General features: G+C 55.4%; 14 protein-coding genes across 14 annotated transcripts; 5 read left to right on the forward strand and 9 right to left on the reverse strand.

The window, feature by feature from the left end:
* Positions 1–290: 290 nt before the first annotated feature.
* On the reverse strand, positions 291–717 carry B0H18DRAFT_1001779 (uncharacterized protein). Its single transcript, XM_048028321.1, has one exon. The coding sequence runs from the start codon at positions 628–630 to the stop codon at positions 334–336; it is 297 nt and encodes a 98-aa protein (XP_047894626.1). The 5' UTR covers positions 631–717; the 3' UTR covers positions 291–333.
* A 540-nt stretch (positions 718–1,257) lies between these two features.
* Positions 1,258–2,759, forward strand: B0H18DRAFT_265655 (uncharacterized protein). Its single transcript, XM_048037334.1, has 6 exons — positions 1,258–1,727; positions 1,797–1,854; positions 1,912–2,013; positions 2,070–2,139; positions 2,193–2,549; positions 2,607–2,759. The coding sequence occupies exons 1-5, from the start codon at positions 1,631–1,633 to the stop codon at positions 2,502–2,504; spliced, it is 639 nt and encodes a 212-aa protein (XP_047894627.1). The 5' UTR covers positions 1,258–1,630; the 3' UTR covers positions 2,505–2,549; positions 2,607–2,759.
* B0H18DRAFT_1210449 (uncharacterized protein) lies at positions 2,394–5,367 on the reverse strand (the record flags this gene model as incomplete). The annotated part of the gene is made up of 12 exons (XM_048036369.1): positions 2,394–2,549; positions 2,607–2,886; positions 2,946–2,971; positions 3,021–3,056; positions 3,113–3,203; positions 3,264–3,368; positions 3,429–3,528; positions 3,779–3,904; positions 3,957–4,496; positions 4,550–4,585; positions 4,659–4,832; positions 4,891–5,367. The coding sequence occupies 11 exons, from the start codon at positions 5,365–5,367 to the stop codon at positions 2,711–2,713; spliced, it is 1,887 nt and encodes a 628-aa protein (XP_047894628.1). The 3' UTR covers positions 2,394–2,549; positions 2,607–2,710.
* Positions 5,368–6,017: 650 nt separating this feature from the next.
* B0H18DRAFT_1103922 (uncharacterized protein) lies at positions 6,018–8,772 on the forward strand (the record flags this gene model as incomplete). The annotated part of the gene is made up of 12 exons (XM_048032597.1): positions 6,018–6,158; positions 6,222–6,331; positions 6,386–6,435; positions 6,501–6,668; positions 6,739–6,920; positions 7,071–7,199; positions 7,221–7,377; positions 7,401–7,529; positions 7,703–7,857; positions 7,915–8,134; positions 8,189–8,410; positions 8,468–8,772. The coding sequence occupies 11 exons, from the start codon at positions 6,018–6,020 to the stop codon at positions 8,299–8,301; spliced, it is 1,554 nt and encodes a 517-aa protein (XP_047894629.1). The 3' UTR covers positions 8,302–8,410; positions 8,468–8,772.
* A 209-nt stretch (positions 8,773–8,981) lies between these two features.
* Positions 8,982–10,464, reverse strand: B0H18DRAFT_1084611 (inositol-pentakisphosphate 2-kinase; the record flags this gene model as incomplete). Its single annotated transcript, XM_048031815.1, has 3 exons — positions 8,982–9,626; positions 9,699–9,974; positions 10,036–10,464. 3 exons carry the CDS (start codon positions 10,462–10,464, stop codon positions 8,982–8,984), a joined length of 1,350 nt encoding a protein of 449 aa, XP_047894630.1.
* Positions 10,465–10,764: 300 nt separating this feature from the next.
* On the reverse strand, positions 10,765–11,687 carry B0H18DRAFT_1001803 (uncharacterized protein; the record flags this gene model as incomplete). Its single annotated transcript, XM_048028322.1, has 3 exons — positions 11,199–11,687; positions 10,965–11,124; positions 10,765–10,864 (listed from the first exon to the last, which is right to left on the reverse strand). Exons 1-3 carry the CDS (start codon positions 11,668–11,670, stop codon positions 10,768–10,770), a joined length of 729 nt encoding a protein of 242 aa, XP_047894631.1. The 5' UTR covers positions 11,671–11,687.
* A 1,041-nt stretch (positions 11,688–12,728) lies between these two features.
* On the reverse strand, positions 12,729–13,174 carry B0H18DRAFT_1210452 (uncharacterized protein; the record flags this gene model as incomplete). The annotated part of the gene is made up of 2 exons (XM_048036370.1): positions 12,990–13,174; positions 12,729–12,926 (listed from the first exon to the last, which is right to left on the reverse strand). Coding segments are annotated over exons 1-2 (336 nt in total), but the record flags the coding sequence as incomplete, so codon positions are not given.
* A 225-nt stretch (positions 13,175–13,399) lies between these two features.
* Positions 13,400–15,041, reverse strand: B0H18DRAFT_1001807 (uncharacterized protein). Its single transcript, XM_048028323.1, has 4 exons — positions 14,737–15,041; positions 14,513–14,692; positions 14,231–14,457; positions 13,400–14,177 (listed from the first exon to the last, which is right to left on the reverse strand). The coding sequence occupies exons 1-4, from the start codon at positions 14,947–14,949 to the stop codon at positions 13,526–13,528; spliced, it is 1,272 nt and encodes a 423-aa protein (XP_047894633.1). The 5' UTR covers positions 14,950–15,041; the 3' UTR covers positions 13,400–13,525.
* Positions 15,042–15,735: 694 nt separating this feature from the next.
* Positions 15,736–16,723, reverse strand: B0H18DRAFT_1001809 (uncharacterized protein). The gene is made up of 3 exons (XM_048028324.1): positions 16,672–16,723; positions 16,526–16,614; positions 15,736–16,461 (listed from the first exon to the last, which is right to left on the reverse strand). The coding sequence occupies exon 3, from the start codon at positions 16,437–16,439 to the stop codon at positions 15,816–15,818; it is 624 nt and encodes a 207-aa protein (XP_047894634.1). The 5' UTR covers positions 16,440–16,461; positions 16,526–16,614; positions 16,672–16,723; the 3' UTR covers positions 15,736–15,815.
* Positions 16,724–16,847: 124 nt separating this feature from the next.
* Positions 16,848–17,907, forward strand: B0H18DRAFT_1159066 (kinase-like domain-containing protein; the record flags this gene model as incomplete). Its single annotated transcript, XM_048035793.1, has 2 exons — positions 16,848–17,139; positions 17,192–17,907. The coding sequence occupies exons 1-2, from the start codon at positions 16,905–16,907 to the stop codon at positions 17,905–17,907; spliced, it is 951 nt and encodes a 316-aa protein (XP_047894635.1). The 5' UTR covers positions 16,848–16,904.
* A 285-nt stretch (positions 17,908–18,192) lies between these two features.
* B0H18DRAFT_1118213 (kinase-like domain-containing protein) lies at positions 18,193–19,215 on the forward strand (the record flags this gene model as incomplete). The annotated part of the gene is made up of 2 exons (XM_048033747.1): positions 18,193–18,436; positions 18,494–19,215. 2 exons carry the CDS (start codon positions 18,193–18,195, stop codon positions 19,213–19,215), a joined length of 966 nt encoding a protein of 321 aa, XP_047894636.1.
* An 81-nt stretch (positions 19,216–19,296) lies between these two features.
* B0H18DRAFT_265824 (uncharacterized protein) lies at positions 19,297–20,015 on the reverse strand. The gene is made up of 2 exons (XM_048037337.1): positions 19,923–20,015; positions 19,297–19,869 (listed from the first exon to the last, which is right to left on the reverse strand). The coding sequence occupies exon 2, from the start codon at positions 19,865–19,867 to the stop codon at positions 19,379–19,381; it is 489 nt and encodes a 162-aa protein (XP_047894637.1). The 5' UTR covers positions 19,868–19,869; positions 19,923–20,015; the 3' UTR covers positions 19,297–19,378.
* A 1,106-nt stretch (positions 20,016–21,121) lies between these two features.
* B0H18DRAFT_265750 (actin-like protein ARPC3) lies at positions 21,122–23,011 on the reverse strand. Its single transcript, XM_048037336.1, has 6 exons — positions 22,808–23,011; positions 22,674–22,759; positions 22,386–22,606; positions 22,152–22,334; positions 21,974–22,101; positions 21,122–21,921 (listed from the first exon to the last, which is right to left on the reverse strand). Exons 1-6 carry the CDS (start codon positions 22,884–22,886, stop codon positions 21,380–21,382), a joined length of 1,239 nt encoding a protein of 412 aa, XP_047894638.1. The 5' UTR covers positions 22,887–23,011; the 3' UTR covers positions 21,122–21,379.
* Positions 23,012–23,055: 44 nt separating this feature from the next.
* Positions 23,056–27,009, forward strand: B0H18DRAFT_1103926 (uncharacterized protein; the record flags this gene model as incomplete). The annotated part of the gene is made up of 15 exons (XM_048032598.1): positions 23,056–23,333; positions 23,356–23,446; positions 23,527–23,652; positions 23,766–23,894; positions 24,068–24,131; positions 24,158–24,182; positions 24,204–24,385; positions 24,472–24,679; positions 24,724–24,787; positions 24,854–25,011; positions 25,190–25,384; positions 25,418–25,594; positions 25,910–26,190; positions 26,452–26,573; positions 26,690–27,009. Exons 1-15 carry the CDS (start codon positions 23,286–23,288, stop codon positions 27,007–27,009), a joined length of 2,190 nt encoding a protein of 729 aa, XP_047894639.1. The 5' UTR covers positions 23,056–23,285.
* Positions 27,010–27,697: the final 688 nt, after the last annotated feature.

Here is a 27,697-nt window from a genome sequence, read left to right on the forward strand (position 1 = left end):
CCGGGACATCCTCCGGGGTCCCCATACGGATGTGGTACGTCCATGCCGGCATCCCGCTTCCAGCTACAGGCTGCGGACTCGGCGTGGGCGCGGGGAGGGTGCGTAGACTCGCGGAGCACGCGATAGAGGAGAAGGTCTTGGGGGAGGTGATGAGGTCGGGGAGGGAGGAGAGGAGCGCAGTCACTGCGTCGCGTGGGCCGCCGATATGGTGGCGGAACGAGCTGATGGGGACGGATTTGGCGAGGAGGGCACAGGCGGTGCTGAGGACGGGCGCGGGCGGGGGAGAGGGATAGCCGAGGAAGTGGGCGGGTCGTAGGGGAGTCCGGATGAGGACTAGTCTGCGTGGTGGTGCATGAGTGTGAGTGTGAGGAGCGAGAGGAAAGGGAGGGATGCGCACATGAGGCGGTCGCCGTCGAAGATCGCGTGGAACGTGCCGTTCTCTGGGGGAATTTTTGGTGTTGTGTTTGGGTCTTTGCTTTTGGAGGAGGGGGACGAGACGTAATCCATGGCCATGCCAAGGGTGAAGGTCATGAAGGGACTGTCATACGGCTTCATTTCATCAATGAAGTCCTCCGCAAATTCGAACCGGACAGAGTGAAGGGCGGGACGCGGCACCATGGTGCTCGACATGGTGAGGATCTGGGGTCACTAGGGGTGTGTGGGGTGTGTGGGGTGCGGGGAACAAGCGACATCTCGCTACCTGTTATGTATATGTCTTCTGGCGCAGAATCAATGGCATCATGCTGTGCCGTCGTGCGGATGATTTGCTGAGGCCATGTTACTTGAGCGCCTGTGTCGGGATGTAGTCAAGCGAGTGGATGGGGGTGCAGATGATCTGTGTGAGCACACAAGGATACCAAATCATCGATGTCTCTTACCTACCTTGTCTGAGTAAACGTTGGTAAAGCTGGCGCGTAGATCAGAGACTGCGCACTACGGCCGACGGGCTTGCACGGACAAAGTGTGATCTTGGTTTGGATTCACCACACGCGCCGAGCCCGTCTTATTCAGCCAAGTGAATATAAGTACCTGCTCTCACCACAGTTCATATATACGGTACTATCGCGTCCGACTGGATTGAAAGTCGCTGAAACTTCTTGCTTGTCGACTTCCGCTCGTACCAGCAGCCGATGTATACCATGGAGATAACGCGATACTGCACAAGAGCAGCACGTAGAAACGGCATCTGCGAATATGCAAACGGAGTTACTTGATGAGCGAGAGATCAGTGGCACACGCGGAAGGACGACCGTCGTGTAGCGTACGCGTGGGACAGTGGGCCGGTGGCTGGGACGCGGTGCGCGTGATCGCGACGCGCCTCCGCGATTGGGAGGCCAAGTGCAGAAAGAGCTCTGAGCGCCGTCACTGAGTGTCAGTACCCTCAATCATGCTTCTTGCGCGAGCTGCCATCCTCCTTCCGCTTCAGCACCTCTCTTGACGACCTCCACCAGCGTGCCCGAGGTGTAGAGGCAGCAGCTTGCCAATAACGTCTAAACCTCTGAACGCAAGACTCGCACGCGCCAGGGAGATCGTCAAGGACGCCGACTGCAATCTGTCCCCAGAGCACAAGGAGATCGTAGCACGCGCAGGAGCCGCGTTCAACCGCGATGGCCAGTTCGGGGACTCGGTCATGATGCAGATGCGGATGATAGTGTGCAATAAGTTCGAGAGGACGGAGGACGGGAGGACGCATGCGCGTGTTGTGTTTGATGTGACCGTATCGCAGGGTGAGTGCATTCATGGTAGCGTGTACTGTGACTGACACGACCGGTCGACTTACTATGTGCTTCTGGTAGATATGTGCAACGCACACAATATGATGCATGGAGGCTGCGCGGCGTTTCTCGTGGACGCGTGAGTCCGTCGTTATGGATCCACGATCGGACTGTCTGCTCACACTTCTGCATATAGCTGCACATCGGTGACATTGATAGTTCAAGCTCTGGTCACTGAAGGTGCCTTCGACCTCGTCTCGCAATCCCTCAACACGACGTTTCACGCCGGAGCGAAACTGTACGTCCCTACTGCGGCTCGCCTCACGGCCTGAAGACCTGTAATTTTGGCCATAGAGGACACACGTTGAACGTTGTATGCACTACCGTGTCTTCCGGTAAACGCGCGGTATCTGCGCGCACTGAGGTGTGTAGTCAGTTGCGTTTCCCAATTATCGCTGACTTTGTCTATGTTTATAGATCTGGAATACTACAGCGCGGCGCCTCGTCGTGACTGGAAATCAGGTGAAGATGGCTCCAAGTAGGTCCGATGTCAAGCTTTACATCCTGTGTTCCTTGTATGCTGCCATCTCTGCATTCTTCGCCTGGCACCTTCTAGACTGTCACCTTGTCGACAAACTTACGTGTACGACAACTGTCTGCAAACGACGCAGTTCGACGAGCGCAGGTGTTGTGGGATATGCTGGCAAGGTCCGACCGCACGCATGCGGTGAAGAAACGCCATGCTGTGTCGTTCTAGCGCCTTGCATCCTCTCAGTGCGCAGCATATAGGTCTCAAACGTCTCACATTATTGGCCACACTCAGACAGGATGCAGGTACATCCGCCTTCATGTCGAGCTTACATTTGTTTCACCCCTGCGTTGATTGTGCAGGTAGCGCCCAGTGGTATGTCGCTTATTTTGCGCAAATCAAGATCGACGCCTCCAATGAACGCAGGGAGAATCCGATTCTGGCGCGGGATCCCGACCTCCAGGCGTTACACGTGCAACCTTTCCAACAGCGTAGTCCTCTCAGTCCAGTTCTCCCGTCCCTGCATTCTCAGTCCAGCCCTCCCAACCCCCAAATCCTTCAACTCAACCCTGTCCCATCCATCCCCTCCTTCTCCATCCGACAGACGCGGACCGCGTTCGAAGTCGCTCGTAGAGGTCGGTCCTGTAGGACGAAACGCAAAAGTCAGCAAGTCTCCGCATCGGTGGAGTAGCTAGACTTACGATTCGCGCGTATGCGGTGGCTGTCGCTACAAGCTCGCAACTGTCAGGCCGGCCCCCCAACCTTCGGAAGCTCACTTGCACGCTGCGAGGTGCGCTGGAGGGAGCGCGACTCTGGATCAATTTTGTGTCAGGAATGCATATGTGGGCACAGAGCAACTGCTACGTACCCAACGCCCCCGGATGGTACGCCCGGTCGGTCTCCGCGGTCCCGCCCTCGTCCTCGGCTCGAAGTCGTCATTCGCGTCGTCGTGATGTCGCCTGTCGAATGGATGCAAAGGTCAAGAGATTTCCTTGACGACGGGCGACATGCGAGCTCACCTCTTGTGCGCGTATGGCAGGCTACGTCTTTGCTCGCAAACCTCGGGTCGGCCCCAACCCTTGGCTGCTCCCGCAGACGCTGCGAAGCCCATCGAAGCGCGACCTCTGGAGGACACTCGTTGTCAGAGGAGCGGCATATGTGGACGCAAAGCGGCTGCTACGTACCCGATGTCTCCGGCTGTATGCCTTCGCCCCCGGCTCCCTCCTCCCATCCTCGGCCCGTGCGCTCGTCTTGTCGGCTTGACGTCTGTGCGGGCCCTCGGATCTGCAAATAATCTGAACCATCAGTGTAAAACAAGTCCAAGAGCGTGTCTACAGTTCGTATCTAGGGTCCGTGTCCGTGTCCAGAACACAGAAGAACCGTCCAAAAAGCGCAAGTCCAGCCAAAAACCCGAGACAACAAAACGGTCCATATCGCGTCCGAATCCAATCCGAAACCCAACTCGATCCTCTCCATCAACCACGGCATCAAGTCCCGCTCCCTAAGCACTTCCGACGGCGCACATTTCGTCCACCAAATCGCCCAACATCTGCGCAACCTCGTCTTCGTCGTTGACATCCTCGCGCCTCCCCCAACGCCACGGGCCTTGCTCACCCACGGCTTGGCTGCCAATAGACCTGCGTCCTTCATGCTGCCGCTGCTGACAAGGAGTTGAGTGTCAGCCTGGCAAGAAGCGCTGTGATCATCTCGACCGTCGCCAGTTCCTTCGCGGGAGGGGTGATCACGATCTCCGGGATGTGGATGATGGCGATCTGCCAGGCTCGCGGCAGGTCCACGGGTGATCGGCTCTTCATATGGACTGGCTGAGGCTTTCGTGCCGGGGAACAGTTGGTGGGCGAAGGCTTGGGAGGCGCTTTGCTCAGCCCTAGGAGCGCATAGGCGGCCTCCTTCGCTTCGTCGTCCCGTCCTTGAACAACGGATACGTGATGTTTTGTCGCAGGCGGTGGAGCATCTACCACCTCGTCATGCTTGACGACTTCCACCATCGGCACATCTTCGTCCACAGGGGTGCTGACCAGGGAGGGCTTGAAGAGCTGGATGCTGAAGACGACGCAGACAGGACGGCATAATGAGCGGGGGAAGCTGCAGATGGAGTCGGGCTTGCAGACTACCATCGGCTCGTCGACGCTCTCGCCTTGTCTGCCCGGAGATTGGACGGGGACTTCGTCCGTCGTCGTCGACAGCGAAGGATGAGCACCAGCGACGCATGTCGCTTGGGCTGCTCGACCGTCCTGGTGGACAATGATCAGTATTCGTGCTGTGTCACGACACTAAGACAGATTACTTGGCCTTCCTCCGCGTCGGGAGTGGTCTGATTCTCCTGGGCTGTGCGTCTTCGGCCTTGATGTCGGTATCCGCTCCGGGCAATGATCGCGCGGGGTGGGCTCCTCTACCTGCTTGGGGGCTTCTACGGCAAGCTTGTCGAACTGCTCTGTAGCCTCGTCAATCTCGGCCTTCATTTTCAGCAAGAGCGCACGCCGAATGTCGTCGCCGGTGGATGTCAGCGTATACGTGCACTCTGCGCCCCACAGGTCACATGCGGTGCAAGTAGGACGGGTACCGTCGCACTATATGATACTGTCAGCTTGAAGGCGACGTGGCGAGGAGCGTGTCCGGAATACTCACAGTCAACCCGTTCTCGCGACATTTTTCGCATGTACCCTGTGGTTTCACGCCGTGCCGCTTCATTAACATCTCCAGGTCCTCCTTCCGGCGTTCCTCAAGACGAACTTCGACCACGTCTGGCGGCAGCGGAAGAAGGCCCATTATCCCCCTCTCGAAATCGTCGATCGGCTCCCGCATGCGCACCCAACCGCGAGAGGTGAGTCGATGAAGACTCATATACTCCCAGGAATCGTCAGTCCAGCCCCACTGACGAGCGAGCTCCTCGGAAAACTCTGGTTCAGGTCCGAACTCTGAGACGGTGCCCCCGGCCCTCCTGCGGCGTTGAGGCGTCTGTTCGGCGGTATCCGCGGAAGAACTCGACTTGGATGCGTCGTCAGGCTCGTGAGCAGGGAGCTTAGGGGTATCAGTCACCTTGGGATTGTCGCTACTCGTCGCTTTCATGATCGACAACGGAGTGCGACGAGGCGGACCCGCCATCTTCCTGCGGTTGTAGCTGGCCTGCAGGACCCGACGGTGCAGCGGGGAGATGCGCAAGTACTCTTTCCCTTCTTCTCGGTGGTGGCAGATCGACCAGCGATCTTAGTAACTTTGATGGAAAGCATGGTGATCAGGAATAAGATGGAAAGTCTGGGGTGCAAAGTATGAAAGATGAGATGGATGTTCGTGAGGAAGGACTGTTGGTTCGGGGCGCAGCGGTAGTGTCTGAACGTTTGGATAATGCCCGGGTTTGTTCGGTCTAGACCGTAGATGTGATTCAGTCTCACTAAATCATTATTTGCGCTACATGACAACAACGGGCTCTACGTAGTCAAGCATCCTGAAGCACTCAATTTAGATGGCCCCAGCCGCTCGAAGCTGGCATCCATACAGAACGATCACGTGTCGAAATATGTCGCGTCGCGTCGATTGATCATGGCGACGCGCCGCACTTGCAACAAGAATGCTATCCAGGATAGGCTGACAAAGGCGTGATTCTTGCCTGCACGTCAAACCACTCGGCAGCCTCAATGCAAGTCATCCATGCATTGTCTATTGTGATGTCACAATGGAAGCCAGTTCCTGAGAAACTGCGGGCTACGCATATAAAAGGGGCACGTAACTTCACAGCGACCACTTTGATGTGCGCAATGATCCTCACCAACCTCCCCACTGCTAGTGGCTATCGCTCGTCGTCGCCTGCAGAGCGTGTCTCTGGGTATATTGCTGGTCTCAAGTCGAGGTCGCCCGATGACCTGAGTACGCAGTCAATCAAGACATCACTAAACGCGGTGAGTTGTCTTATATCTTTTGTGTAATTGGATGCTTACCTGTGTCTTCGTGAGCGGCGACAGGACACGTCAAATTCTGCTGGTCGTCCGAGGAAGGCAGCGGAGGCCAGAAGACATACGCTCCAGCTCGCGGTGATAGATGCCTCTGCCTTCACAGTGTGTCGCATAAATACGTATGTATCGTCTTCTTCTCGGGATCTAAGACGGCTAACGAATCCGGGTAGTAGTGAACTACGAAGAAACTGCGAGGTTGAGACCGAGGACAACGGACCCGTCCGTGAGGCCGAGCCGCGAGAAGACAGCAACTCAGACACATCACTGGCTACGACTCTGACAACTCAGACAATGACTCCGATGACAAAAGGAGCATCCACGACGCGAGCAGCACCGATCACGAGTGGGAGTTTTTCAACAGCCCCCTTACAGAACGGTGGATCCCAGCGCACGGAAGGCTTGTGCCCGCCGTGTTGTCCCATAACGAGGTCCACGGCCATGCTGCTAGCCTTTTTGGTACGCACGTATCTGCCATTTATACAATGTCTCCGCTGTCCTGCGCGCACGAATTTTGACCGTCGTCCAGCTACCACGCACTTCGAGCCGACCACTCCTGTGTTCGATCACACCCCTTGTCTACACCCCCGCCTCACCACAATGCCCTCCAATCATATCATTATTTTTGACTTCGACTACGAAGGAACCCTACGACGCCTCCCCAATTCGGACGGAGCAACCATTGATCCGAGGTTGCTGCTCGAACAAGAGGTCATTGACCTCACCGCCGGCTATGACTCTGACTCGGATGACAACCGTGATTCCGACGACTCCGACTCCTACGGCGATTCCGACGAATCCAACGACGACTCCGACTCCGACGGTGACGGCAACGGCGATAACGACTCCGACTCCGACGAGGGCAGCAGCGGCGACGGGAGTAACTGCGGCGACGAGAGTGACAGTGGCGACGAGACAGACAGCTGGCAGACAGAGAGCGACAGCGAGACGGAGAGCGACGGCGAGATGGATGAATACATCGAGCCTCAGGTGAGCTCAAGCGCCGCCAAGGATCATTTGGACGAGGGCGACCTTCCGGCGTCCGCACTCGCACCCCCGCCACCTACCGCCGACGCTCCCAGGCGACCTGATCGCTTAGCATCAATGCCAACACCTGCGCCCCAGCCGCCTGCAGCGCAGCAGGCGGGTGTCAAGCGGGCAATGGGCCGTGAGCCTCTGCAAGACGCCCAGCCGCCGCGCAAGCAGGCGCGGACATGCCCATCGAAGCGAAGGCGGAGGAGACGGCGCCGACAGCACAGGCGGCCGTGAAGGAGAATGAGTCGGTGGGGCGGGAGCGGGAAGCCCCCAAGTGGGAGACGGGTACGGCCCCCCCACATTTATTGAGAGATCCAAAGCAGCTGACGTTCCGCGATAGTGGCATTGCGGGATATGCAATGTCGATATCAAGAAGGACAATCGGACAATTGATTGACAGCCCCAGAAGTCGATCATTATCTATGGCGAGGTTCAGTGCATCGTCCTTCCCGAACCAGATCCCGAACTCACAGTAGTCGCAAAGGATGACCCGGGCATCATCTGGACGGATGTCTGCTCTCCTTCAACGATGGCGACCTCAAGCATTTCCCGGCGGCCACAATTAGATCCACTTACATGGTCTGGGTCCTCTGCGGAGAACGACAAACAGAGGGTTCATTTTCTTTGAGTTCCCTGTGCATCACCCCTATTGACTGGATGAAATTGGCAGCGCACCTGCAAATTCTGCGACAAACCGCTGAACGATGAACCAGGCATTCGTACAAGACATGTACAGAGCCGGGGACACCAGACGCGCCTGCCTGCCGAGATGCACCGCAAGCTGACGTTGAAATGTGACCGTTGTGGCCTGGTGTCACGGTCCAAAATGCAGAGATGGATCTGCCGATCCCTGACCTTCCTGAAGTCAAAAATCCAAAATGTGGAAAGTGGTGAGTCCTTCCGAAGTCTCTTGAGTGAACGTTGTGATTCATGTGACGCGCAAGAGCCGACCAAAGAGTCAGAGGTCATCGACCTCACCCAAGAGAACGATAGCGATTCGTTCGATCAAGACGAAGAGTTCATGCTAATGGACGTACCTGAGCCAGCTGAACAATGACCACAGCCCCGCTAGCTGGCCTCCGCGCTTGTCACGCCGCCCAACTAGAGGCAGGCGAGACGGATCTGTAATCACAAGACATATTACGGCGAACAACGTTTGCGACTCGGTGAGTACGCTAGACTGATGATCCGTAACATGTCTCGTGCTTACCATCGGACAATAGGCCACATATCAAAGTCGGAGTTCATGGCGCCACATAAGCACAGAGCCCGAACAGTTGTCTTCGGAGGGCATGATGTGGAGATACGGTGATGTGATATAATCGATGATTTATTCCACCAAGGAAGCACCCGTCCACCTGTGAGCTCGCCGAAGCATCACAACGTAGCGTTATGTGGTATACACCGGCTGCTACTCGACGAGATAAGGGGTGGAGTCGTCGCTCAGGAAGGCTGCAGCCCGAGTGGTCAGCGTGTTTCGATCATGATATCGACGCACAGCCGACGTACTCTGTCCAGTCAGTAACACCGTCGGCTTCTACTGGTTCATGGTTCGTTGAGTGCGATAACTGAGCACGCAGTCAATCATGGCAACGATATAATCACCTATTAGCAAATGAGGAATTTTACCCATGAACGTATGCATGCTCACCTGTGGCCGGCATCCATAATTTCTGGCCAATGTCCTGAAGCGTAGTATCTCATTTCACGATTCGATGTAGCCGTGTGGACCTTTCATCATGGGGAGATGCGTATTCCCGCAAGAGAATCCACGCATGTTCGAGGCGCCTCAACCTGCGCGTGCGCGGTCGCGATCTCTCGATCCAGCTTCTCCCATTTTGCCAGACGCTTGATGCTTTTGATGTCCAGATCGATGAGCTTCACCTCCGACGGCGCGATCGCGCGTGTATGTGGGTCCTGCTGGTCCGCATCCACTGGATCACCCGCGCCGCCGTCTAGCGACACGGTGCCAGCTCGGTTTCCCATACGGATCATCAGTGAGCAGTCCTTGAATGTTGCTGAGAGCAAGTAAGCCAGACAGTGATACCTGAGCTCCGCCTTGTTAGGCTCCGGCTCGGCTTTCACGCCGACACAAGTGTCGCATACCACGAGGTACTTATCAATGAAGCGCGTCCATTCCTCTGGTGTGGGTTCCGCTTCGCTGAAGCCGAGAGGCGGGTCGCTTTCATCATCCGAGTGTATGCGCCCCCAAAATGCAGAGAGGCCCTCGATGTCGAGCGGATCGAGTGTGCGTTGACGGAAGGAGAGTAAGCGCAGAACGGGGGTGTTTAGGAGGAAGGGGAGGAGCGCGTCACAGAACTGAGTGCGGAGCGTGTCTAGTGATGGGTCCGGCATGACCTCTGTCGCAGGTGCAAGGAGAGACTGGAGTGATGTCAACTAGAGCAGAAGGTCAGAGACTATTCTTAGAGCGCAACGTCCGCGAGATGTGCATACATCTGACGCCGGCTTGAGGACGCGTCCATTCGCAAAGATCCTGAGGTTGTTTATACCACCCTCCGTTCGTACCCACGCATCCCACAGCGCACGGAGCGCTACGCGAACACGACTTTCGTTGCCTGAATATAAGTCCAAGGGACAAAAATCGGATGGAACGTCTTTCTCCGCGGCGCCCTTCATGCGTGCGTGCATGCAGAAGCGGCAGGTGCGTGTCTTGATCGAGCGAGTGGTGGGGGAAAAGAGGTCAGGACAAGGGAGGAAGCCCCACTTTGGCTGTGGAGACCACGAGTCAGACAAGATTATCAACTGAGCGCACAGAAAGCGACACGCGCACCTTGATCTCGACAGCACAACCAGATCCACCAATCAGGTTGTCGGCGAGGACTGCTGTCTCTCTGTCTGTGTCGACCCTATCCTCCACTCTCCTTGCTTCGGGACGACTCGCCTCTGCCGCTTCAGCCAACAGCTGCACCCATGCCTTGTCAACCTTCACGACCTGGACATGCGGCAGAAACTCGTCTGGAACGAGTCGGCGTATGGCCACCTCCTGGAAGGCAATAACAGGATCGTCAAGGTCACCCCGTCGCGGGGCAGGTGCGGGTACGTCGATTGTGGCTGGTTTGACCGCGATCTTGCGCAGACGAAGGACTTTGTTGGTGAACAATGGATGCACCGGACCAACGTAGGAGAAGACGATGGCCGAGCCGCCTTCTGCGATGTACCTCCAGTTCACAGTAACAGTCTCAGACACCAGGCTATTCATGGCCAATAGTACGGGGCTGACGGGACAGGGGAAGTATCATTTGTTGCGTCGCACCATGCGGACAGATGACTGGAGTGTTATGGTATGATACAGATCGTACAAACAGACTCGGAGTGGGTTGACACTAAGAGCCTACCGGTCAAAACACGATCACGTGCTTGGCGCGTAAATGCGACTCCCGCCTGGGGCGACTCGTATTACAGCCTTTCAGGACGCGTATAGTATTCTATTTCGCGAAACCATGGCATCATATAGGTCGTTCGACAATAACAAGGATGCACAGCAATAGCAGCAGCATACCGTTCAATCCGTACTAGTACATGATTGGTCTCTGTCGATCAGTTTAACTACCTCGAAGTCTGGCAATCGGAGTTTGTAGGCGCTATTCGCACAGATGTCTCTAGAAAAAATACAGGTATCATGTCTTCTTTCTCTGCGACACCATGGCTAAAGTAGCGATTGAGCGGTGAAGATCGCAGGACTAACATGGGACGACTCACTGGTATTCAAGATACTCTTCTAGATCGGAATGGAGGCATGGCGGTATGCATTTGCGGCAACTCCATGATGCGTTGTTCTGCATGAGCTTTGACTCGTGTTTCTTTGCATTGGCCGTATCCGTCGAGTCAGCAATTCGCCAGACCGACATGTCGTGATTGACTGTGTTTGTTCAATGATCTATCGGCAAGTTGCATAATTGTCAAGGACTACTCGGTCAGAGCATTCGATTCCACTCACCGCGGCGCGCCAGGTCATAATTGCGCTGCCTTGCGTAGCAAGTCTGATGTCAAGGGCATCCATCTCCTTTGCAGTCGTCGTCTCCGGATCTTTGCCACAGAACCGTACGATTTGGCACGCCGGTTCAGACAACTTGTATTCACGAAGCCGCATTAAGAATGGACGCATGATATCTTGCAAGGACTGGGGATACGTGTCTTGTTGGGTTACCGAGGAGCGCACGCGCTGGCAGCTGTGGGCCACCACGTTCGGGAAGAACAGACAGGTTTGAACACAATCTCCGCAGCGAAACGTTGTCGCCGCGAGTTCTAGCGGGTCGACATTCTGTGGGAATCGCATGGTGGAGCGCATCAGGTCCCGTAGTTGGTTGCATACGCGTGATCTCCACCCCTCCAGAATCGCGCCCACCTGCGCTTGCAGCGCCATGAAGCTATGCTGATGCACGCATTCCTTCGCAGGCCGGTTCATGATTTCGCAGATTTCTGGTGTGAGCGCGATATCATCCATGTCCACGCCATAAGCCCATAACTCCGGATGTTCTGCTAAGTGTTGATTGAGAAGCTTGCGGCCTGCCACATAAAAGGCCTCCCAGCGTCTGTACATACGGCTCTCCCATTTGTAAGCACGGCGTTCCTCTCGGATCTCCTGCATGCACTCCAGGATTTCTCCCTGGATCGCCCGCCAACCTGGGTACATCTGTAAGTAACGGCATACGTGCACGGAAAGCTCTCGCACTACGCACGACGCTCGGTCATCGGTCCATGTGTATTCATTAGTGGATAGTTTCTCATGACTGAGAGTAGGCCTCTTGAGATTGAGCCTCGCCCAAGGAACTTGAGCTCTGCACCCCACCCCAGTGATCTTAATTTGGAGTCGACGCTATGACGATCGATGAACAGCGTGTACAATGATTGACTGAAGGATGCATACAATTCGAAACGTTCGCCCTCCAGGCGTTCACTCTCGCGTATAGACGAATAGCCGAACCAGCCCTCGCACGACTCTTGGAACTATGCGCGACGGTGATCAGATAAATCGAGCGGCTTGGACTTGCGCAACTCACCTTTGCTAATTTCTTGACGTGCTGAGTCTGTCCTTGGACATATTGCTCCAGGGCTTTCTTGTTACGAGATTTAGATAGCCCTTTCCATGTATCGATGACTTCCTGCGCTTCAGATCGAAGGCAATAACCACGACCGGACTAAGGAGCACGGTAAGAGAACTAAATTGCTACGTCAATGTTGCAGCTCTACCATCACAAAGATATCCTTTGGAATCTTGTCCATCCTTCGTTCTCGAAATAGATCGTGTTGATCCACGACACTGCCCGCAAGAAAACATAAATTCATACGGAATGTCAATGGAACGTGCATCATGAAACTCACAGCTGAGGCCTGCATGTCTTGCAAAGCCGCACAAAGAGCGACCAGTATACATGGGGTGCTTCGCGTTTCCCACAGGCCTTGGAATCAGTGAAGGCAGCGGTAAGCCATACCACTGTCTTCGTCAAACAGAATCTGACTTACCGTACAAATGGGCGAGAAGACTAGGGCGACCCAGGCAGGTTCAATTAATTCCTTCGGACACCGAGGAAGAGGGCCGTCGACTTGTTTCAGAGACTGTTTCCAGTAGTAGGCTGAACTCTTCCTCATCAGGAATGCGTGGAATGCCTTGGACGTTCGCGTGAGGCTGAGTAGATCGTGTGGCAGGAGATGCCGCAGGATCTATGTATCGTCAGAAACATACACCGAGAACCTCAGAGGCGTGTCAGACTTTCACAGACTCACCTCATGGATGATATCCATTGGCATGTTCAACATGTCTGAGTCTTGAAGGCCACTTCGTGTCCGACTGCGCGTATTTCGTACTTTCAAATCTGCGGAGACCATAGGTGTCTTCAACCGCTTGATTATTCTAGGTGGCATGGTCAAAGTTGTTGCCTCAAAAGGCGGAGTAGATGGGTGGATGAACGTTCTCTGAGCAGTGAGCGACGCGACGATCGCGTGTGGACCTCAACGCGTCGCGATAAGCACGTGACGACCTAACGCGCCTGTGGCTGTGAGCGCTCAGCACTCCTCAGGTCGGCTCCTCTCGAGACTCGACTGGCGCGGCGAAGCTGATATTGAACTGATTAACTGACCAATACTGTCAAACGAGGCGCTTCTGCGCCGAGTAGGCGGAAGTGCGGTACACATATAAAACGCACGAAACCACGCCATACATACATTGACTATGAACGAGTACACAGTTCACCGGCCTTCAGAAAATCCAATGCCCGGAAGGCGAGCACACTATTTACGGCCCTCTAGGCTTATCTAGCTGGTTACTCCCCTCCAAAAAGCTCGTTCCACAGCGCTGGTCCAGGTGCCGACCCGAACTCCGGTAGGGATGCATCCTTCCAGACAGCACCGGCGCTGATCGTTGGGTCGACCGATGACTGTTGCCGCGCGATGAACCCGTGTGATGCTAGACGTCCATTCGCATGCCCAGGTCCTAAGTTAGACATGTCGCCACAAAGCCCCGGCAGCAAGGTCCGCTCGTCATAGTACTTGCCGCTCGTCGTCATCGGAGGGAAGGATCGTCCAGGATAAGGCGTGATCGGCGGAGGGTAGCTTGGACATCGTTGAAACATAGCTTGTTCGAACATGGCACCAGAGGTAGCGAACACCTTCGCACGGTCATTGACAGTCTCGCCCAGTTGGAAGTAACCTTCGTCAGTCGGCGTTACCAAGGGCGTGTATCTCGAAGACGAGCTGGAGCTAGAACCGTTGGAAAGCGATGGCACAGTAAGGCGAGGCAACGAGATGTTGTTGTACGACCGCGTCCATTGTGGGCCGGCAGCAGGCTGAGGGTAATGATAACCGCTAGGCTCCGTTCCGACTGCAGTATCCACGATCATGTCTTGACCAACCATGGCACCTGGGGCGGACCAGGCGCCACTCGCGCCAACTCCTGAGGCGAGGTCACTATTGAGCCTAGAGATTTATGAGATATGAACCATAGTGCAACGACTGGATAGAAAACTCACGCAAGCCTTGATCTGGACCGTGTCATGCGTGCAGGCCTTGACATTGCCGCTGGCTCCTGCTCACCGTGGCTTCTCGTCCTCCTTGGGGATAGATCAATTGTATCCGATAGAAGACCCTCCTTTTGCAGCTTCCTGAGTTGTGTCCTCACGGCTTTGTGGTCTAAGACATAACCGCAAGTAGCGCCAAGTCTGATGCACCTTTCGCAGCTCGGACGGCCTCCGTTACACTAGTAGTCGAATGATCAGTGTGGCGATGAATGCAAGTAGACGCGCATCACGTACCTTTGTCTTCCTAATTCTGCACCTCTCGCACGCCTGTGGCGTGCGCTTCCCCTTCTCTATGCGTCGTCTTGCGGGGGAAGTGTCGCAGGACCTAGATGGGAGCGGAAGTGGAGGGAGGCCCGCAATACGGTTCACGACGCCTTGAGCTTCGCTGTCCAAAGGAAGCATGAATTCCTGGAGCTTCGTCCTCGGGGCGGGGAATTGGAGAGTCCCATGGCAGTGACCACGGCGTCCATGTCTACATCGGCCTCGCGGAGAGCACTATCCGTATGGTCGATCACCACAAAGTTGACCGGACGCGTCGGCTGTGGTGCAACAATTTGAAGAAGAGACGGACATATGGTCTCGCTTGCAGGGGGTGCCGACACAGACGATGGCAGCACAGAAGAGTCCGAAGAGGCCAGCTCGTCGAAGAAGGCTGAGACCGATGCCGCCATTGTGAGTCTGTTACGGATGGAAGTGAGGGCTGAAGTGAAGCACAGTGAGTCGACAGTCGTTCATTCTTTGACCTATAGGCATTCGAGTCTTGCCTGCGAATCGCGATGACACCGCAGATCGGTTGAGACCCAAAGAACGTACTCACCTCAGGCTCAGGTCCAACACCTCGCTAGAGCTCCATCACAGGCGTATTCCCAGCCATGATCGCCCTTTAGTCGGCCGACATTCACCAAAAAAGGAAAGGCTGCTGGCTCATGATGAATTCGCAGGAAGGCGTATAGATGAACTTTGCCATCGAAGTTGCTACGTTGCAGATCCCCGATCGCAAACAGATCTCAGACTCAGATGTGAGCACGTCCATTGTCCCACGAATCGCTTAGGGTCCGCTTAGGGCTCTCACCAACTTACACTCACCAAGTCCCATCAAGAAGCCTAAGCCAAACCTCTGGCCATAGTTGGGTCTCGCTCTCGAAGAGCGGACTAAAGACGAAACCGTACGTCAACGCTTCGTCAACGCACTACTAACAACCGTTCCGCAGGAATTGATCGGACTTTCGCACTGTCGCGTTGCCAGAGCGTCTCGTAGGCTGTATGCAATTGCCTGATGAGTTGCCCTTCCCCTGCAAAGTGTTATACATTTCCTCGCCGTGCAGGAGGCTAGAGAGAGCAAACTCGTCCCGGGCTTCAATTGGGAAACGTGCGACCCCGCTTTATAGCGGTCTGCGGTGTTTGTAGATGTCGTTGAGTGGCAAAATATAGTCTGAGATCTTTCGTATCACATTTATCCTGGAATAGACTGAGTGATGATCCTTCATGATTTCCCAGTCATTTCCTTGGCACCAATCCTACCCAAGATAAGTGGAAATCAATAGCCATCCCGTGCGAAATGGAGAACGTGTATACTACGAGGATCTGCCAAATGCAAGCTGTGTAGTTCGACCCCGAGCCTCTGGATCCTCGGGTAGAAATGATTCATGTCGAGCTCGTATAATCCAGACTCGATCAGGCGGTCCAAGACGCGCATGATCCACTGCGCGCAGCTCCACGGGACATCTCTCGTAGTCTTGCTGTCGCCCTGCTCCGCCTCCTGCTCTTCGATGAACTCTTTTAGATCATGGTGCGGAAGGTCCGCGTCGGGGAGACGCACGGCTCCCAAACAGGTCAACGAGCGCTGTGATGACAAGAGGTCGACGGCCGTCTGGTGCGCGAGGTGCCATGTACGCTTGACAGCCACACTGTTCGGCAGCGATAAATTGTTGCCATTGAACACCGGTCCTACGGCTGTCTGTGAAGCATCCACCGAGTCCTTCCCGCTGCCCGGGGAAGGATCGACGACGTCTATGACCTGGAATAGATCGACGCACGACCAGTCGGGTGCTTGATCGCTGAGATCAGAGGGGAGGACTCGGAGCGCAATTGACCAATGAAATCTGCCCATTGATGGGTCGAGGGCCTCCAACACGACGTAGATTGAGGCACGGTCGGTCATCCCGCACTAACGAAGCCTAATTCTATGAAGATGTTACGGTCCCATCAATCGTATTGCGCAAGCCGTAGGTATTAGATTGTACCGACCTTCACTCCGTGTGGGCTACTGATGTACTCGCACTAACTAAAGCTAGGCACCGACGGGGAGGAAGTCGTTCGAGTCAAGTATCTGAGACCTATGCGAACAATGTGAGTGCCTAGCAGTCAGTACCTGAGGTAGACTTCGTCAATACCCTAAGTAGTCGATATACACTGTGGTCTTGAGCAGCGACAGGCTGATGCCGGCGGACCTTACAATGAGTTACTGACGACTCAAGCTCGTATTAGTAAGCCGTATTGAGGCAATAGGCGCCCATGAATATGTGCACGCCACACCGGCCCGGGGCCTCTGTCGACGGTCGACGGTCGCCCAGCTTCGAGTCCCCTTCCTCCTCTGTTGCTCCGAGCCAGACCGTTTCGCATTGAAATGTCTCTACAATTGTCGAACCACCAATCTATGCCAGTGGCGCCACCAAATCCGTACGGATTTCGTGACCCTAGGAGTGTCCCCGGGAAACCCAGAGGAGTCGACATCCTCATCGCAGCGCAAGAGCGCCAGCTCAAGCGTTCACGCTACGAACGGTGGATGCAATGCGCAGCGAATAGGTTGCAAATGACCGTGCTCAATTCCTTGCGTACAATTCGCAATCTCATGTGGCGTTGTAAGCAACATTGTAACTAGAACGTTCCGCTTACGCTTAAGCTTGCGGTTAGTCACTCTAGGCCGATGGTTTTGGATTAAAGCTTGCCATGGAACAGACACGATAGAAGTCGAGACGATGCGCATGATCTCCTCTCGCACGCGGATACCCGTCCCTCATGTCTGGACACACTTCGTCTGGAGTGGTAGACGCTATATCATAATGAGCCGGATCAGAGGTGTGGCGCTGTCGACTGTATGGTATACAGCAGGGCCGCAGTTCAGAGAAGTTATCGTTGAGCAACTAGCCAGTTGCTTCGATGAATTACGAACGTTACGCACTCCTTATGGCCGTCGTATCTGCTCCGTGCTGGGGGGGCCAGTACGGGACTTCCGACTTCGATACCAACATGTAGGACCGTTTGAAGATGAAGACGACTTCAATCTTCGTGGCGCACGATTCTACAACGACTTCGAATCCCTCCCCGCCGAATGCATGCCACAGCTCGTCGCAGCTGCGCACTCGATTAAGCACGGCATTGTGTTCACACACGGTGATCTTGCTACGCGAAATGTCATGGTCGACGGCACCAAAGTTACAGCGATACTTGACTGGGAATGTGCTGCTTGGTTTCCCGAACATTGGGAATATTGCAAATCGATCTTCGCTACGCCATCGTGGGTCCGTGAAGATTGGCTTCCATGGCTCCGCCGTATGCTTCCTGTCTATGACTTGGAAGCTGAAGCCGACAAGATGCTCGTGCAAGGACTCTGGGAACCATTTCTCTAGTACTGTCCCACGTAATCGGTCGCGTAGGTAGGTGAATGGGTGACAGACTTTATTAGAGAGCTTTTTGGTAATGTCTTTATCACAGATTACCTTGCGACTGCAAGGTTTCTGCCCGGTCGCAAACTCGGGCGTGAGAACTGCAACTTATCGTGGTTTGTTTGTCCTCCTGCCGCAAATGGTCGCAACTTGCTCTTTCGCTGTCTAAGACTCTAAGCCAAGACAGTTAAACTTGACACGTTGAACTGTGTAGATCTCTGCTGCCTTCTTCCTTGTTCGAGACAGAAAATGAATGCCGATGACCCCGCCGCCAGCGCACCGGCCGTCGTCACGGTCGCGCCGCCCAATCCGTACGGGTTTCGCGACCCAAGAAGTGTCCCTGGAAAACCCAGAGGAGACGACATTCTCTACGCGTGGCGTGATCGCGAAGCGAGGCGATCACCCCTTGAACGATGGCTACGACATACCTTGAACCGGCTGAAAGTCACTCTCCCCACCACTTTCCGCAGAGTGCGCGACTTCATGTGGCGCCGTGAGTAGCACCACTGCGACCAGTCCAGTAACTGAGAGCATTGACACAATCGCATAGTTACCCTAGGTCGATGGCTTTGGGTCAAGCGTGGCCATGGAACAGACATGATAGAAGTCGAAACAATGCGGATGGTCGCTGCTCATACGAACATACCGGTCCCTCGCATCTGGACCCACTTCGTGTGGCGTGGGGCTCGCTACATCATCATGGATCGTGCTCGAGGCGTCCCACTGTCTAATCTCTGGTATGATGCCACACCACAATACAAAGAAGAGGTGTGCGCGCAGCTAGCCAACTACTTTCGCGAACTACGGTCTCTGCCCACGCCGTACGGTCCTCGCGTCTGTTCGCTGTTAGGCGGCCCGGTGCGAGACTTTCGTTTGCGTTTTGATCACACAGGGCCGTTCGAAAACGAGGATGACTTCAACCATCGCGGCGCGCGGTTTGGCTGGGATATCGAATACCTTCCCGCTGAGGGTATGCCTCAATTAGTCGCAGAGGCGCACTCGATGAAGCACCCAATCGCCTTTACTCATGGCGACCTTGATCCTCGCAATGTTATGGTCGATGGGTCCAGGATCACGGCGATCATCGACTGGGAATGTGCCGGATGGTTTCCCGCACATTGGGAGTACTGCAAATCCATCTTCGCTACGTTGTCATGGGATGATGACGACAGCGAGTGGGTACCGTGGCTCCGTAGTATGGTTCCCGTATATGACACCGAAGCTCGAGCTGACAAAATGCTCGTACGCGAACTTTTCACGCCGTTGTTGTGACTTCCATGTATATTGTACACGCGTCAGTAGGTACTCGATGCCCATGGATCATAGCTCTCGCGGACGAGTCACAACGCGAATGTCAATACATCAGGTTCCGCGGTGACTAATGTACATTCGGGCAGCCACTGTTGTTATACAGGTTATATACGAGCCGAGACTACTAGGCATAGCTAACGATGTGGACTACATTCGTATTCCTTCTGCGCATCTCTAGTAGATTGTTGGCATAGATCAGAATTTTGGCACGGAAATGCCTGAGATCGATTCTGTACATTCCCGCGTCCATGAAGCGTTGGAGAACACGAACGACCCACTGTGAGCACGACCATACTTGCCCCGCGGGCAGTGGAGTGTCCCCCTGTTGCGGCTCCTGCTCTTTCACCCAAGAAACGATACTCTGTGCTGGGACATTGCAGTCAGGAAGTCTGACGCAGCCGACGAAGGTCGAACTCTTGAGCAAGTCTGTCGACATCTTGTGCAGTGTCCTCCATTCACCGACGCTGTGGGGCTGACTGGCGTCTTGATTAGTGATCTGGAAGATGGGGCCATTGTTGACGGATGTGTTGTAGGGTGTGACGATGAGAGCCCAATGATAACGCCCTAGTCCGATGTGATACAGTGCGATGTATAACGATGATTGAGATGACATGTCTGTATCATCACTATTCAGTTAATTTAACAAGGCATCTTCATTCACGACTCACTTGTATGTCACTCAGTAAGTATAACCGTGTTTGTGTTGCTTCGATCGATATCCTGACTACTCGATGTTGACGATCAACATGCAGACTGTTTCAATACGAGGAGGCTTACCTACAAGAAGACAAGCAAGAGACCAACCCGACTACGTGGTGGACAGGCTGAGGCAGCTTAACGGCGCCCGAAGGTCCCTTATATCTTGAGCGTAGCACTGCGGTACGGGTACGCTGATGAGGCACGAGGGGAGACTTCGAGGAGACTATCGCCTGTCCAGACGTTCTGACTCTGAGAATCACCAGGTGGCTGGCTCGATATTCGTGACAGAGACTTGAAGCGCGGAGCCAGAAGCACATCCATGGCACATGCATCAAGAAGCCTTTTTCAGCCCACTGCGGTTTGGGATGAGGTTCTATAGCTCTTTACGGCTCATCTAGGTTCGAAGAAAACCTGAACCATTGTTTTCCGGCCATGCTGAACACTTGATATCCGCCTCACTGGCCCAAGTAATCAGCATCGGCTTGAATGTAGAATATCTCAACAGTAGTTGGTCACATACCGAGGTCTATAGCCTGCCTCGTACGACCTGACTCGACACATCCGACTACGGCCATCGCAATCTTGCGAAGCAGTCAGGATGATGATCTGATAGGCGGCATTTCAACATGAGCCTGCACGGCCACAACGCATGTAGATGGAAGGTTTGACTCACTCTCAGTACATTGAGGGAGTATATGTTAGTACCGAGAAGTCGGCGGTGACATGAAGATGCGTGTCCTGACTTCGGGGTGTTGGCGTAAAGTGGCACATTGCGGGGGCTTATCCATTTTGAGCGCATTCTTCGCAATCAGGCTTCGCCAGTTGGCTGGAAGTGTAGACGCACAAGTGATACATTCACCGCACATGTAATAGCAGTGAGATGGCTCTTGAGAAAGGTGGAAATCCCGACCGATGCAGCTGCCTTCGCCTAGTAACCAAGCACCCTGTGGCAGCATGTTGTTAGCGATCCAGAAAACTCTGAAACATGCGACTCACTGACTTTTTAGCACACAGTTGAACGCGACACCTTGGTATTTACTGGGAGGGTATTTGCTAGGAGGGCCGAAACCACGCATGTAAGGTTGTCACACGCCACACAGGCCATTCAGCAGAACCAGTGCTTTCTTCTGCTAGTCAACGGTCATATAATGCCACTGCCGGAGCGGTCCACGCTCTCAATGTGTTGATTGTCCGATGAACCTTGAGCTCGATTCCGCAGAAGATTCCGGCTGCTGGCGACATGCGAGTCGGATTATCAGGGCGACCTGATATGTACTGTGATGAGTGAACGTTGAACAGCCAAGGAGGAATCGCCATTGTTGGCCGATACGACCATGGACAAGCCGAGGACAGTCAAGGTCCACTGCACGGCTCAGATCATCGATTCAACGCGATTGTCATTATTCGTACACCTTGTGCCGATATCCTACCTCACCTGCAAACCCGCCAGACGGCCCACGATGCCCGTCACGCCAATCGGCGACACCTGCGCGACGTCCCACACGACCAGCTTCCCATCCACACCCGACGTGCTGACCCGCGCGACGTTCCCCGGGCCACCCTCGTACGCACGCAGGTTCGTGATCGTGTTCTGGTGCACCGTGAACAGCTCCGACTCCGTCGAGGGGCCTGGCGAGCCGGGCACGTTCGAGATACCGCGCGAGTCCGCGTTACGGAACGTGTTGAACGCGGCGCTGTTCAGGCGGCCCACGGGGGACGCGTTGCCGAGGCCTGCGCGTGCGGCGCCTCCGCCGGTCTTGTTCGCGTTCGGGTCGTCGAGCGTGCCGGCGAGCTCCCATCCGCCTTCGCTCCCAGAGAACACGAGCGGCTGGCAGTCGTGTCCGGCAGCGATGATGGAATTCTCGGTCGTCCACGTCAGGGTGAGGAGCGGTAGACTGGAGAGCTTGATAGTGTAGGTCGGGACACTGCTGACGCCCGGATAGACGATGCTGATGGAGCTGTCGTGACCTAGACGATAGGAATGAGCTTGCATAAATCTACCGTGTCACATAAACCTTACTAGCGAAGGCAAGCACGTCGCCGGAAGGAGAGAACCCGACCGCGTGCACCCAACCGCCCGCGTGACTGGTATACTCGCCGCAGATGGTGTTGAACGGGAGCTTCTCGCCCCAAACAGTGGGGGCAGGCCTGCAGCCGCATCAGATTGAAGCACTGCCATAAGCTTTCGCGCCACGCACCTCTTGTCGACGTCCTTGATATAAGCGGAGAACACGCGGGCCTTCATGTCGGCGCTGCCGGCAGCAAGCAGGACGTTGTTCGGATGCCAATCGACAGAGAGCACAGTAGACCTAATCGGCTTCTTCAGAAGCCTCGAGACCCACCAATCGCCCTCCGGGTCGAAGGAGCAAATCGCGATTGCGCTTCACCCTGCTCGTCAGATTACGCTGAGCATGACCGGCAGATCCACTCACCGAGCACCGCTCGCAACAGCGAACTTGTCCTCGTTCGGGCTCCAGCGGACGTGGGTCGCAGCCCTGTTGATGCGCAGAAGGACCAGTGTCGGCTTCCAGACCATACGACCGGTCTGCGCGTCGGGGCTCTGCTGCCACACATATGCGTTCCTGTCCTGGGCACAGGTGACGATACGGTTGGAGTTCGGAGCCCAGTCGATGGAGGTGATCAGCTTGTCGTGCTACATGGTGGTACACGCAGCACGAAGGATGAGTTATCTCTCTCGATAGCTGCCATTGTGTGCGCACCTCGGACAATGTCTCGGTCTGCTTCCACTCATGTCCACGACGCTCCCAGATGGTCGCATCCTTCGAGTTCAAGCTCACAGCAACCTCTTCACGCACCAATTAGACGACTTTGCGGCGCGGTATGGATGACATACCAGTGCGGTTAGCGTTGAATGAATGAGAGCTGATAGCGGTCTGATTCTGCCCGAGAGCGTAGAGTTCTGGAGGTGCCATTGTTGCAGAGGACTGTCAGTCTACTACTGCACGACGGCGTAGGCGATGATGGTGTTCCAGGTTGAGTGTAAGTAGCGTCTCGAGTCTCCCCGCATCGAGGGTGCTGAGATTGGCTCGGTTTGGATTGGCTCATCGGATCGGTTTGGATCGATCGGCGATCACTGCTCTGGCCGGGTCACGTCTACTGTAAGTTAAGAGCTTGCAGTCAACCATCACAACACTACCAATACATTCCAGACGTGCACTGTATCATCCCCAACCTTGTCTGGCACACTGTCTGTGAAAATGCGCAGCCGAAGCACCAGAAAATTCGAGTTCTCGCCATAGCTGCGCGGTAGCAATGGCATACATTGCACAGTCGAGTCCCATTGGCCAGTTACAGATTCACGACAGGTTCCAATGAAGCGGTGTGTGGTCCGTTGCGAGCAGGCTTTCCGGATGTGGTCGGTACGTGGTGCATTTTCTGCAGATGAGGCGTCCGGTAACTTACGTGCCAAGCAGACCCAGTGGTACATACCGGCGTGACGGTCTCGTATCCTACGCGTCGGAGCCTATGCCAGGTACGTACCCGCTTTATCCACAACTCACCGCCGACACTCTGGCGTTTCTCCACGTTAATGTTGATGCTTCCATTTCCGAGAAATGTGCCACGGTGCAACTAACCTCTCGCTTGAGCTCACAACCTGCAAAGCAAGGGTACACAACGGCAACGTCATTCTCCGAGTCCCGCATCCGCCTGCCGCGTCTAGCATGTTTCTGACCAGTGGTCCGCGGAATTTTTCATAGGTCTGCACATGGTCCTCGTGGCCAGGATTCTCCCCATATCCGCTGACAATAGCATGTCGCGTTTCACCTGTCATTGCGTGAATGCTCTTGCAGACGCCTCCAGCGACCCGGCGCAAATGAACGAATCCTGCATTCCCCGATCGCAGCTTGGAGCAATCTGCCGATATCTTGGACTTATCCTGAGTGCCGTGAATCCGAGGTTAGCTCCATACCTAGGGACTGGTGCGCCGCGTATAGGCTGATATGTCGGTGGTTTGACTCCTGGAATGGTGTGAGCCGGAATACAGTAGCTCCAGCATATCCAAGGTTTACATCCGCCGTCCGCGGCAGTTGAGTAGTGCCTTAACTATGTGCATTGCGATACCTATTCGGAGAGATTGAGGTCCGTTCCGCAGGCCCTACCAAGCTCGAAATCGCACTGTCCTACGCGCCGCCATCCCTTGTTCATCCACATCCAGGGTGCGCCATCACGTAAGATTACTCAGATACGCGCTACACGGGACACAGCGAGTGAGTCTATCCTTCGTGTAGCCTAGTGATGCTGCTTACGACACTCTACACGTTCCAGTCTATATCGCCAATATCACAACTCGTGTTTCCGGGCCCGCTATTGCTGAGTCGTTCATCACGGTGGACCTACAAGCGTCCTCGTCTCGCCTCGTGTTGTGCGGCTGTCATATCCGCCTCGCCTCCGATAGGGTTGTTGATGCGATGTGCGCGACGTCGTCCTGTGGCGCCTTTAATTCCGCCGCAATTACGCGTAGAACACGCTGCGCTGTGACCTGCCTTTTCGGTGAAGACGGAGAACAGCGATGACAGCTGACGAATATGCCGGTGGACGTTCGGAGACACTGCGGCGTAGCCATCGAACGAGCCACGCAGATCACCCTTGGACCACCTTGGCGCGTAGCTCTATGCAAACCTGGCCAGCGAGGATCGCTTCGACGCTCCTAGGCATTGGCGTTTCGTGCGAGCGTGAACTCTTGAGTCAATGTCGCGATGCGCACGTTCTCTGCGAGATCGGAAGACTGGAACTTCACTGACTTGCCAGGACCACACACTGACAGTTCTGGACACATTCGAAGCAGGGATAGACAGGGAACGGTGGTACGGTGGTACGTTGGCTCTGCACATCGCCTCGTGTTGAACGTTGTCATCTGGATGTCCGCATTTTCTCCCAGTGCAGTCTTTTCTGGGTGAGTCCGTACGTCAGGTTGCTGCCTTGCTGCAATCGGCGTCGGCCTCCGTACGACGGAATGCTACGCAATCACTCGCGCTCAAGCCCAAGGCTCTCACCTTGAGGATCCCTATTCCAGTTGCATTGTCCGAGTTTGCGAGTGTATGTGTGATAGTCAATATTGACAGTCTTGGATGTCTCCCATCAATCCTTGTCATAGACCGCATGCTAACCAACGCCGGATGTCCACAACTACGCAGTGGGTTATTCTGTCCTTCTGCGCCGCACTGAATGATGATCCTCATAATCCCGGGAATGCATCCCACGCCCGGAAGATCAGGACTCCGTCCGTGGGCTGCCTCCCACAGGGACTGCTCCTCACCGGCGCAATGCGTCACTTACTCACGGTTTGAGGCACGGTAGAGGCTCGTGCCTCCGTATGGCAACCACCCCCGGGCCTACCTTCTCGAGGGTCTCGCAATGCCGATATGGAAAGCGGTCTTCTGCCTGTTACCCTTCACAGTCTCTCGGACTTGTACGTCAGTGCGGTCTGATTCCAGCCGCGCAGGCCCCCGCGTTCGGATACGCTCTATTTGCAACGCAGCTAGAACGCGTGCCATCAGACTGTGTGCTCGCAGTGCCTTTCAGGCAGGCTCAAAGGCCGGCGCTGATATGGCCATACGCCGCCGCTTCGCGGAATGACCAGACCTGCCCTTCCGGGCATCGAAGCTTACTCACGGGCACCGTGAGTAGTGACGACGCACCGCAATACGGACGACGGAAGGGTCGTTGTATTAGGTTCTTTTTATTGCCGAACTTTACACGTGCCGGTAAATCCCCGTAAATTGGGATCGTGCAATCTCGGCTGCCCGACGCTGAGTCAGCGATCCCAGATCCCGTCCCGCCCACCCTTCGTGCACCGAACGCGACGCGCTGTGCTCTGCACGGCGCGATGTACGTATTTTTCCGTGCAAGGTAGTCTCTTGGGCGCGCTCCGACCTGGTACCTCAGTCCGTCGGGCTCAAAAGAATATATCTAGAGTTAGTACCAATAAAACTAGGTGCCTGCCATGCTCGAAGTTCGCAGCACGCATGAACGCAGACAGAGCAGTGCACACCCCGTCCGAAGGTGTCCACTGTCTATCCTCGCGCCGCAGGCCGCCAAAAACGACCGAAACGGGCAAGACAGCCGGGTGTGGAAGCGCCAAGGCGCGTTTACATCACCGGCGATCAAATGTTGCTTCGCGAGCTCGCCCAGGCCGCGCGCGTGCCCTCAGATTTACTGGGTACCCACGCACGGACCAGGAAATTTACTGGATTTACTCGGGCCGAGTAAAATAAAGTAGGTGCACTACTTTTCTCACTTAATGCACTTAATGATGGCACGGCAGCTGCCCATCAAATTTATCGCGTACACGGCCACTTCTGCGGGCCAATCGCAAGCCTAGAGCGGCCAGGCGGTGTATCACACACACCGCCCTATGATCGCGACGTTCTCACGCACCGACGGCGCCGCGGGCGCGCTCAACACGATGTGCAGCGACATGCCCACCGACGTGTTGCGCCCGCGTCATCCTCATTAGGCAATGCTGGCGGGGTGTAGCGCCCGTGTAATCGGGATTAGTCACAACTTGCAATGCCTGTATGCGGTCGTTTCTAATAGTTCTACTGATCACTCGTGGGCCTGGAGTGCCTCAGGACAACCCACGTCCATCAGCCACATCAGTGCGCGCTTTGTACGTCACGGCGCGCCTGCGGCGCGCTCTCGAGCGATGTATCGCCGCCACCGACGTGCCTCGTGTGCCCCCACCCGATTAGGCAACCTTGGCCAACTACCACAGGTCCCAGGAACGCGCTAGGCCCATCAGCCGGCGCCTGCAATGTTCCTTGCACTCACGGCGCCGCAGGCGCGCTCTGCGCGATGTGTATCCCGCACCCCGACACATCACACCCTCGCCCTTCCCGATTAGGCAATAGCCACTCGCCACGACGACACTTCAGCCACCCACCCCGCCAAGCCCCGCCACCATTAGCGATGGATGGTATTTCTGTAACTCACGGCGCCGCAGGCACGCTCTGGCACGCACCGCGATGTGCAACGTCGCGCCCAGCGCTGTATCGCGCCCGCGCATACCCCAAACAGGCAACCGCGACGCATTAAGCGCCCACGCCACCCGCATGCCGGTGGCGTGCCGAATCTGAGATTGATCGGAACACTGATCGGACGGACTTGCCATACGAGGCAAGCCGCTTAGCGCCTCCGCCAAGCGACGGTAAATCTCCCGACCTAAGTTCTTTTTATTGCCGAACTTTACACGTGCCGGTAAATCCCCGTAAATTGGGATCGTGCAATCTCGGCTGCCCGACGCTGAGTCAGCGATCCCAGATCCCGTCCCGCCCACCCTTCGTGCACCGAACGCGACGCGCTGTGCTCTGCACGGCGCGATGTACGTATTTTTCCGTGCAAGGTAGTCTCTTGGGCGCGCTCCGACCTGGTACCTCAGTCCGTCGGGCTCAAAAGAATATATCTAGAGTTAGTACCAATAAAACTAGGTGCCTGCCATGCTCGAAGTTCGCAGCACGCATGAACGCAGACAGAGCAGTGCACACCCCGTCCGAAGGTGTCCACTGTCTATCCTCGCGCCGCAGGCCGCCAAAAACGACCGAAACGGGCAAGACAGCCGGGTGTGGAAGCGCCAAGGCGCGTTTACATCACCGGCGATCAAATGTTGCTTCGCGAGCTCGCCCAGGCCGCGCGCGTGCCCTCAGATTTACTGGGTACCCACGCACGGACCAGGAAATTTACTGGATTTACTCGGGCCGAGTAAAATAAAGTAGGTGCACTACTT

This window comes from Fomitopsis serialis (assembly GCF_022376445.1).
Source record: "Fomitopsis serialis strain Sig1Antser10 chromosome Unknown B0H18scaffold_25, whole genome shotgun sequence".
NCBI lineage: Eukaryota > Fungi > Basidiomycota > Agaricomycetes > Polyporales > Fomitopsidaceae > Fomitopsis > Fomitopsis serialis.